This window comes from Mesitornis unicolor, unplaced genomic scaffold (genome assembly GCF_000695765.1).
Source record: "Mesitornis unicolor isolate BGI_N332 unplaced genomic scaffold, ASM69576v1 scaffold8108, whole genome shotgun sequence".
Classification (NCBI taxonomy): Eukaryota; Metazoa; Chordata; class Aves; order Mesitornithiformes; family Mesitornithidae; genus Mesitornis; species Mesitornis unicolor.
Window position 1 is genome coordinate 35,767 of NW_010199726.1, and position 10,878 is coordinate 46,644.

Genomic DNA, 10,878 nt, shown 5'->3' on the forward strand with positions numbered 1-10,878 from the left:
GCAATTCCTGCGGCAGCTGCTGGCTGGGCTGGGCTGAGGAGCAGCCAGAATGGGTGCCATATGGACATCATCTCCACTGCGGGGTGTTTTTTTTTCCCCTTTAAAAGTATGCTTCATTCTTGGCTCTTGTCCCAGCATGGCTGCATAGCTGGAATTCCAGAGCTGCTTGCAGGCTCCAGAGGAAGGAGGGGGCTCCCTGGCTCGCTTTCTACAAGATGCAGTGTTACAACGAGATTGGAAGTCGAGAGCAGCCTGGCTAATTAATGCCAGCACACCAAAGGCTTTTCTGCACTGTTCCCTTTGTTAACTGCGTGCTGAGAGCATGTCTGTGTCGTTAAATGATTGTTCGCGGATCACATAATGAAGATTAATGTGTTTTCCTGGGTACCTGGGCCTTATACCGACATTTTTGACACATCTCATGCCAAGATATCATTTTGAAAGGGGTATTGATGAAGCAGAGGAAAGATGAATGTATAGAGGTTGTCAGCAGTAACGTATCTGCATTCAAACTTTTAAAATTGATGCAATGTTATGCTATATTTAGGTCTAAATTGCCTTTGAATTGGGATTAATGTTGCTGAAACAAGCAAGGCAGAAGCTGTGCAGGTTTTCCTGCCCCAGCAGCAGCAGTTCATCTCCCCGAGCCGCTCGCCCAGCCTGCAGGCAGTGCACCAGGCAGCGCTCAGCTGGCGTTTGGCCTGAGCTAACCCTGCCAGCACCATCCCGCAGCGCGAGAGCTTCGCAGGGCGCTGCCTGTCCCAGAGTGAATTGATCGAGGACAGTCATTTCCTTTCACTCCTGCCCTGCGTGAGCTCCACTGCTGCTTTGCAAATGCCTGGCTCCTTCTCTGGGTTAAAACCCTTGGGACTCCTCGGAGGAAGATGTCCATCAACTACAAAGCGAAGGACACTGTATGCCGCCTCACTCATGTGGGTGCAGGAAGCTCAGCTCTAGGGGAGCTGGCACATAGGTTCAGTTTGAGCAAATTATTTCCCTTCTGGAGCAGAGGAACTCATTATCAGGACAGCGTTTTGTTGAGTGCCTTCTTGAGCCATTGCAGCAGTTGTTGATGGGAGTATACGTTGCCCATCCGCTTTGCTCCTGTTCTTTTTTGGGGGTCTAGCCTGGGACTTGGGGCGATAGTTGGTGTATTAGCGCCAGTGAGATCATGAAATACCAGGGAGACGGGGCAGGCATAATAAATCTGCTGAGCCAAGATGATGTCATGAGCCTGGCGTCTTACGAGGGATTTAGTGTTTTGTGCCGTGCAAGTGAAAATGAATAAATGTAGAGCATTTATCCAGGCAGAAAGTAAATACAGAGATTAGACTTGTCATTGTTACTGAGGCAGCACCAAAAGCTGACAGTGTCCCTGGAGCCAGGGCTGCTCATCCGGAAAGAAATGGGCAGGAAGAGAGAGGAGCCTGTCCTAGAGCCAGTCTCCTTTTAGCCACAGGCATGTGGTAGGGATTTGCATTTTAATTATTTCTCAGTAGTCTTTTAAGCTCTCTTTCCAAAGCATCTCTCTCTGCTCATTTGTATTATGGCCTGCAATATGGTTTGGGCCCCAAGAATACAACCAGAGCGCTGCCAGACTCCACGCGTGGCGGCGAGCAACCACTCGAGGATTAAGGTGGTGGAAGGTAAAGTCTAACCATTGACCTTTACTTCTCCTTTCCTTTGTGGTGGAAAAGCTTTTCTGCCCAGGCTTCAGGCCTGAGGCTGTTCTCAGTTCAGATGTTTAAGTTCACATCTTTCCTGTGTAGAAAAGGAACACCACTGGCTGCTGCTGCTGCTGCCGCAGCTCAGGTGACAGACTAAGCTTTGCTTTTTATCACTCTCCTGAGAAAATGTAACCTGAATTCTCCGATTCGTGCCTTTGCTTCCCCTTCTCGTTTTTACATCACAGCGGGGTCACTTTTCAGCAAGGTTTGAGCAAGTTGTGTCTGTGTTTTGTGAGAGCTCTGTCACGCACTGTCGTGCAGCAGATCACTCAAACGAGCAACTGCCACAGCTCCATTTTGACTCTTCCCTCGGTCCACTTGGCTGTGACACAGATCTCGCTAGTGGTTGAGCTCTACAGGTTTTAAAATAAACTCCTCTCCAACAGGTTTAGCATTATTGTCTTTTTGGTTTCTTTGATGGGTATCAGCTTTGTTTTGGACTTACCCTGATAGCAAATCTTACTAACACCAGATGTTAAAAGACAGAGGGTTGCTCTTGTTTTTCTTGGCACAATATATTCCCACTGCACCCTGTTTAATATTATCTGAACAGTAATCTGATGATTAGGAGAGATAGCGAAATAAAGCTTTACACAGATGATCTCTTTTCATCTCTTCAGCTGACTCTTTGAGGCACTGCATTAAAGGATCGATTTGATAAGGAATTCATCGTTCCTGAGGGCAATTATCATTTTTGCTTCTTATGTTTCTCAAATGGGAAGGAGTAGCAGCGTAATCTCCCTTATCCTTCAGTGTAACTTCGAAGGCAGTATCCAGCCACTCCTCTCTGGGAGCTGTGTGTTCTGGAGCAGACCTGACAGTAGCTGTTAAATTACAGGGCTGGAGCAAGTGGCATCCTAAATTTGGATCCTGTGGCAAATCCCAGAAAAGCAATAAGCACCCGGAGTACTTTATCTAGATATTTCCAGCATGCTGACAGTCGTGCTTTCTGTATGCCTTTGCGTTCTTTCATCCACTCAAGTGATTTTCAGTGCTGAAATGACCAGCGAAGGCTGGATGCCCACAGGTAAACACCCTGGTGCTCCCTTTCCCTCTGTGTGATGAGCAGCTGAGCTGCTGGTTGTGCAGGAGCATCCCTCGCCATGAAAAAATTGCCTGACGTGTCCCAGGTAGCGATTGCTTTAGCGTGTGGATGGTAAAATCATGCTGCCTCTGCTCAGGTTGGCCACTCGATGTTGAGGTGCCTGTGTTAGAAATGCCTTGTGCTGTCACTGCTGCGCTACTGCCAATCTAATTACTTTTTCTTTTCTCTGTCTCTTTCCTTTCCCCACCTTTCTTGTTTTTGTGTTGTACGTCTTTGCGTCCTGTAGTACAAATCTGTGTTTAGGTCCTACTCCCAGGACTTTGTGCCTCACAACCAAGTCTCCATACCTCCTTTCCTCTCTTCTACCTCCTCCTCCTGCTCCACCCCACCTTTTCCGCCCGTCCATCCGTCCCAGAGCTCTGACCTAGCGGTGCCGGCCGCAGCCAGCCAGTCACCCAGCACTGTGGATGTGCCAAACTCCTCTTCTCAGGAGAGCAGCTTTAACGGGAATGCTCCTGTCTGCCTTCCTTCTGAAACCTCTTTCACTGATTCTCTCCAGACGCCTTCGGTGAGCCTCTCCAAAGAGATAATGCACCTTAACACGAGGCTGGGTTTATTTGATTTTTTTAAAAGAAAAATGTCTCTTTTATTAACACATGCTGAATGTGATCTAGCTGGTTTCCAAATGTGTGTGTGAATTGCAGAGGTAATTTACTATAAAAATGATGGCTAGAAAAAATGAATGACCTTAGCAGGTTTGAGAAAACCTGAGCACATATGTAGGAAACATGAAATGTCAAATGCTGGTGGAGGGGAGAGGAGAAGTTGCTGTAGCTTCCTGCGATTGTAATACAAAGCTGAGGAAGGCAAAGGAGGGTTTTGTGAGGTTGGTTGTTTCTAAACTCGGGCTCCTAACAGCGGTTCACATCCTGCAGTTGTTGTCATGGCAGGATTTGGTGATTGCTGCCCTGCTCCCTCCTAAGTCACTGGTGAGCACAGGAGGAGCAGCCCAGCTCTGTCTCTCCTGTCCCTAACCCTGCTCCTGCTCTTTCCTGGCACCAGCAGCCCTTGCTGTGTGCTCAGGGCTGTGCACATTGGTGCAAAGCATCGCATGTTGGTGAAATCAGACTAACGCTGTTCCCACACTGATACGGCACTGCTAGTTTGAGGTCCCAGATCAGTTTTGCAGATCATTGAGCAGGTTTGTCCTTTACAGCTCCTTTTTGAAACAACTCATTTTCAAGGCAGTTCCTCTTTCGTTTGCTGCGAAGCCGAGAGCTGATGGGATTAGAGCTGTCAGCACAGTGCATGCTCATGCTGCCTCTTCACAAAGTTTGGAAGAGGGACACTGCAGAGTAAATCATCAGGTTTTCACACTTCAGACCTGACCTTGCTGTTGCATCTTCCTTGTGTTGAGTCCTTGTTACAGCCCAGAAGCCCTGGAGTTCAGCCTGGCGTGATGGCTCTAGTCTGTGCTTGTAGCATAGTTTGGGAGATACCTTTGATACTCTCTGGGCTGCAGGGCTGATCTGCATTTAGCAGCAGGACTACAGCGCAGGTAGGACAGGCACTTGACTGTTGAGCTCTGAGTGCTCAGCTTCCATTACCTTGAAATCCACACATGCACATTGCACCTTCACGGTCTCACGTGGAGCCCAAGGCAGCTCTTGCAAAGCACTGCCTGCTGCTGTCCTGCTGTAGCTCAGGGCCTTCGGGATAGTCCTCAAGAACCAGAAAACAATTCCCTTTGGGAAGGCACAGCCTCAGTGGCCGGTGTTGGCCACTGAGCTGGAGGAAGGGCCCCCAGTTATTTGACAGCAGCCGCCGAGAGCGCTTCTCCTCCCAGCCTGCGGGCACTTTCTCTCACTAACATCAAACGCTGGCAGGAGGCACCATCACATCTTTCCTTTCATCCTGTCTCCCTTAGAGTGAAAACGCCAGTGAGGAGGCTGGTGAGGGTGAATACGTCAATCTGTACTCCTCTGGCCAGAGCAACGGGGAACTCCCTCGCTCTGAAGGAGTAAGTAACCTGGAGAGGGCCAGACACCGGGAAGGGGCTGCCTGGTGCATGCTGAGTTCACGCCGGGGCTGTCGCGCTTGGCACCGGCTCTTCTGCACACCGTGGAGTTCTCGTGTCCGTCCCGCTGCCCTGACTCCCTTGCTGGCTGTCCCTCTGCTTGCCCACTCCTGGCTTGCAGGCTTGGGTGGCCTCCCGCTCCGCGTGGAGAGCAGGCGATGCTTTCGGGGCGGCCGTGAGCCCTGGCAGGAGGTAGGGATGGCTTTTCCTGCCGCGCTGTTTCGCTTGCACTTCGCTGTCTGTTTGGAGCTGCTTGCGTGAAGTTACCTTCCACAAATCTGCACCCTGACCAGTGCCGTTCTGGGGCCATGTCTATTCTTCTAACTGCTCTGGCTTCTCTATTTTAATACAGAAAGCCTTGTGCTCTAAATTTATTTATTTCCTTCACCGCTTGGATACAAAGTAAGTGATTGATTTAGCATTGTAATCACACGCTGTTTCTTCCTTTACTCAAGCCTCCTATCTTAGATATTTCCTAGAGGAGACGGGGCGTTTTCCATTGCAGGGAGGTGCTGTCTTCCTGTTGGGTCATAGGAAACAGCAGCAGAGGTCTGTGGTGATCCTTTGCCCTGCCCTCATCTTGGAAGGTGCATCTCCTGCTGGATGTCTCTGAGACCTTTATCCTCGCTGGTGTTAAATACGCCAAGAGATAGCGCTCTCATCATTTCCCTTCAAGAGACACATCTAGACAGACCCATCCTTTTAGGCAGCTGTGAGCTGGTTCTCAACTTTGAAGCAAAGGGCTTTACAGATACAGTCTGGAAAAATTCTGCAGACACTGAGAAACCTGAACTCACTGGTGTGTTTTCCAGGCTGGATGGATAGCATAGAGTGTAGGTGGCTTCAGTCCTGCCTGCTCAGTAGGTTGAATTTCCAATTTTCACTCTGCATGACATTAAATAATTCTGAACTCCAACACCGTTAGATTAATATTCCCATTTGCCATTCATGGGTATTTGTCTCCTTAATAAATAGCTCATTTAAAATGCCGTATCTTTGCCGTGAGCTCTCTACCTGCTGTTCCACACTGCAGGTTCAGATGATTCTGCGTTTTTGCGTTAGCCCCATTTTCGCAGACATGAATTGAGAAGTGGAAACGTTGCATCATTGCATAACCTCTGATGGGAGAGCAGGGAGGTAGGAATGACAGCGTGCACCCTACCCCGAGACAGGCTGGTCTGCTGGGGGCTGTGACCGGGAGAGGAACTGAAACTGGAGAGCTTAGAGCTGGCTGTGTCCACTTTGGTTAGAGCAGAAGGCAAGTGCATTTCAACAGTAAGGGCTGGAGGGGAAACTAAACATCATGAGAGGGTTAAAATCCAAGACAGCAGCTGACTTGTGTTGAAACTTTCAGCATCATTTCACAATGTTAAAAGCAAACAGTACTAATTACAGTAGTCTCCAGAGATGGTCCCAAATTTCCTGTCTAATTAACTTCTGTGTTTTCCTGGCATTTGGCATTAACTTGCATCAATCTTTAACCGCTCTGCAGGAATTTATGGTAAAGGGCCTTTTAGAGGCAGTCAAACTGTAACTGCAAGGCTAGCTGGAGTGCAGGACCCCGTGTAATCATGGAAAACTTCTTTCTCTTTGCAGGAATCTCCCTCTGTCAAAGACAACCACTCCAAAGACTCCACTTCGAACAGCAGCGCCATGGGGAAGGAAGGCAAAGATGGTGCTGAAAGGTGAGCCTGGCTCCCCTGGTACTTCTGCTTCCCATCATCGAAGGGTACGAAGTCTGAGCAATGTCCCATTAGCTCTGCCTTCTACCGAACCGCCCTCAGGGCTGCCTCTTCTGCCCTCAACCTTCTCAATATTCTTTAAACTTTAAGCCCACTTTTTGGTTGCACAGCTGGTGAGCGGTGGGATGCTGCTGAACAGGGAGGATCCTGGCAGGGTGTCGTTACTTAACTGGGTGGGCCTGGAGGGGTTAATGCATTTTATGCATCCTCAGTCCAGCTAATTGGCAGTCCTGTCATTAACACTGCCTGCTCCCTCCTGCTTCCAGGGAAACCTGCAAAAAAAGTCGGTGTTGCTGTTGGGAAATATTCTTCAAGAGGGGAATTTCTTCCTATTCCTGCTAGTTAGAGGCTGGCTGAGGCCCCAGAGCAGGAGGCTTTATATCCCTTCTAATGCTCTTAGCTATCATTTGTCTATGTAAATGAAGAGGTGCAGGCTGTAACAGATGGGCTTCAGGAGGAGCAGAGTGAGTGCTTCCCCACTGCTTGAGATTGCTCTTCAATTGCATCTCTAAAGCAAAAATAGAGAACAGCATTGTTTTGTGTGTGACAGTCAACTTCCCTCCCCCGTTTTCCTGCAGTTGGTTTGAGGGTTTTAATCCCTGCAGTGAAGGAGAAAATGCAAGAGCCCCCTGCAAAGCTCACTATCTGCTGGAAGTACAGACTGGTGCACGGGATTTTGGAGAGCTATAAAGAACATGCGTACCTTCTTTTTTTTTCAGTAATACAGGCACAGAGAGTATGTGTCCAGGCACAAGAGTACCAGCCCCTGGGGGCAGGAATACCGGAGTTGTGGATGTACACCAAAAGAGTGGTCAGAGCTTTCTGGTCTATCTTCCGCAAAAAGAGAGCCTGTCATCTCTCCTTGTAGCAGCACGATGGGTCATGAGCTGACTAAGATATATGTGTGGAGTACGCTCAGTCTCTATATATTTGAAGAAGGACTTAGATTTGTGTGCACTAAAAATTTGGTGGATTAAGAAGACACGGAAATGTGTGCTCATGCGGGGCATAGTAAAATCCTGTCTGCCAGAAAAGCAGGCAGACAAGTGTTCAGGTCCTAAAGGTTCATCTTTCTCTTTTTCAAGAGATGCACAAAGCAGCAGAATTAGAGCTAGACATTTGGACTTGTTTGCCAAAGGTTTACCTCCAGGCTTTCTGTGTACTTACTGTCGTTTAATGAAGGTTTGTACACTGAGAGCTCGGGTGGACCAAGCATCTCTTCCCTTGGATGGGCAATGACACTGATGGATATTTGCCTGGTTTTTTTCTTTTTTAACAGGCAGCAGCAGTCACCAGATGCTTTGGAATCGTCACAGTTGGAGGAAGAGGTAGATGAGCTATCCCTTATCGACCACAGTGAAATTATGGCTAGGTTAACGCTGAAGCAAGAGGTAGGTGCATTCAGGGCTTGCTTTCATACACTTAAGTTTATGCTGTATTGAAATCTGATTCTCTGTGCACAAGCAAGGCATCAGCTTTTATTTGATGGCAAAAACTAGGTTGCCGCAGAAGTGGTGTGCAGCTTTATGTGCGCAGGCTGCTGTGAAAGTGTGAGATGCCAGTACAGGCAGGGAGCATCAGCACTGAGCGGGGTTTTACAAAACGTGAGATCTCTCTCTAAAAACCAGCTCATCTCGTGCCCTTTTCCCAATCTGCTCCTTCCCACCTCTTCAACCTGCGCCAGTCTGAAATGAAGCACCTGAGAGCCTGAGCACAGTAAGTCCAGGTGCAGGTTTATGGTGTTGGCCTTTCAGTCTGAAGGCAGGTTTAGCACATTTCCCGAGCAGTACGTTATATTACTGACATGGAAGAGCAGCCAAAGTAACTGTTCCTGTGCTTGAGAAATGGCTTTGTTTCCAGCCTTGGGTGCGCTCCCAGACAGCTTTGCTCGCTCTGCTCCTGAACCAAGCTGTCTTTGACATGCGGCTTGATGGAACGTGCAGGCTTTTGAAGCTTTCAGACTGTCAGGGGGCTCGTCTGAAAAACAGAGTGAGTGTATCATTTCCTGGCACTTTAGGAGTGTTCTTTGGTTTGCCGAGATGTGCAGGAAAGAGTAATTACTCATTCTTTAAGTAGTATTGCATGAGCCGTGCCAGAGGGTCACCTGAAAAATTCCCATCTTGGACATAGCTGCTCTGTGGCTGTAGCCCATGCATTTTTCAGTGTTTTGCATATTGAGATTACAAATATATTGCTCAGGGAAGCCAAACATTACTCCAGGCTCCTCTGCAGGAATGTCTCCTTAAAAAAAACAATTAAAAATCAGTGATTTCTGAACATCTGGGACTAGCAGATCTGTGCCAGCCCTTCACCTCTTTTTTCTTTCTTTTCTTTATGGTCTACGTGTTTGAAGTGGTATCAAACTGCCACTGCGAGCCGTTTCCTGCAGTGTGGGAACCACTGGCTGAGCGATAGATCAGCTTTGCATATTTTTAGTTGTGAATTGCAGGAGCTAGAAGAAAGATGTTTTTAGAGAGTGGCGAGGCAGGGGTCAGGCAGTTAGCAGGGCTGTTTTCTGCTCCTGGTTATTGGATCGCTTCAGGTGACCTCCAGCCAAATAGTTCCAGATTAGGGAATTAACTTGTTAGGTTTTGATGTTCCAGGAACGTGCAAGTTGAATGCATGACCTCTCGCCCCCCAGCCACCGCAGTGCATGATCCCGCATTTTGAGACAGTTCACACAATGTTACTTCTCTGTTAATGGTCTTTTGGGAGCATTTGGGAGTCTGGGAGATTTCTGTTCATTCTTCTGTAGACAGAAGGCTCAGCTTTCACTGAGCTTCACGGCCTGGCCTTAAGGAGTCAGAGACCTCGAGCGAGGATCAGCCCAGATCCTCATCTGGGACACCAAATGTTTTATTCAGATTCCAGGATTAGCCCAGCATTTAAGACCATGTCCCAGCTTGCGCTCTGAGCAGTGCCAGGAACATTGTGTACTCTGCCAGTTGTTGCTGAGTTTGAGCCCCAGAGATGGTAAACCAGGCCGAAGGGAGCTTGGGCCATGCCTAATGTGTTTCTGCTCTCATTGCAGGGAGATGACGGGCCAGATGTTCGTGGTGGATCTGGAGACATTTTGTTAGTGCATGCAACAGAGACCGACAGGAAAGGTACGGTGGATGCACCCAAACAGAGCTGCAGAGTGCAGCTTGGCGTGGCTGCTTGACTCCTGCATCTCTGTCGCGTGTGCGGTCGTGATACGAGTGCAGGTAGTGGGGCCAGGGTGGAGAGGACTGCGTTTGTGATCCTCCCAGTTGTGGGGGGATTGAGCTTATCTTTGGTGAAACCAAGGTAAGCTGGATAAGTGCCTCTTCGTTCCATTTAGCAGCAGGGATGGCATTAACTCCTCATAGCCCTTGTTCAGAGGTGGTGTTGGTGACAGTGCTGTGTTAGTGTCTCTGTGCCTGCTTTCTGAGAGTGCAGATGTGATGATCCTGTTCTCGGAGCTGCTCCTGGCCCTTTAAACTGGAGGCAGTGGTAATGCAGGAGCTGCTGGAGTGACTGGTGCATTAAAGTAGGAGAGGAGGGACATTGGTTTGAGTCTAAAACAGTACCTGTGGGCATCAGGCAAGCTGTCCAGGTGCTTATTTTCAACTTATCGTGTCTTTTTTAGTCCTGCTCTGTACCACTTGCATGCTGGTAGCCACCCAGGCCAGTTTAGAGCAGGAATCTACAGTACAAGGAAGGAGATGTGAGGAGGAGAATGGGGGTTAGCAACCCTTAGCTATAGATTTGTTAAAAACCCCACTTTATCTCTCCAAACCAAATTGCCACCCACACGAAGCAGCTCCTTTCCAAGACCTGTGGCAAAGACAGCCTTTGCTATGTTTCCAGAAAGTGATTTTGAACCTGCCAAACACATTCATGCTGACGGCCTTAACCAGAATTGATCTCCTTATCTCCTGGGATGCAAGGCAAAATGCACTAACCCGCCGAACCACTCAGCACTCATATTTTAGAGGTTTGATAGTCAAAGGGGAGATATCTTTCATGTGCATTTTTAAATGGCAGGGCTTTTACTGTAGCATAAGGTGTTTGCAATTACTTACCATTACCATTCTGCTCACAAGAAAATCCTTCCCCTGACAGCTGTGTTTCCCTGTTTACATCGGCATCAAACCCAGGCAGAAAGGACCAAAGTTAAGAACATACTGGAGAGGAGGAGGCAATTGATTGCACCAAGGCTAAATATGTATATTTTTTAAAAATGGTCTAAATGATGCAGTGGAAATATCCCTTATGAAACTGCTGAAACTGGAATAGAGAAGCTCTGATTTATTCCTGCTTTTC

General features: G+C 48.2%; 1 protein-coding gene across 1 annotated transcript in view; it reads left to right on the forward strand.

Moving 5' to 3' along the window:
• Nucleotides 1-10,878, forward strand: part of RAPGEF1 (Rap guanine nucleotide exchange factor (GEF) 1) — a 51,200-nt gene that overhangs the window by 32,403 nt on the left and 7,919 nt on the right. Inside the window, exons 10-12 of the mRNA XM_010189536.1 lie at nt 6,446-6,534; nt 7,871-7,982; nt 9,623-9,698. Coding sequence (XP_010187838.1) covers nt 6,446-6,534; nt 7,871-7,982; nt 9,623-9,698 — 277 coding nt within the window. The remainder of the gene's footprint in view (nt 1-6,445; nt 6,535-7,870; nt 7,983-9,622; nt 9,699-10,878) is intronic.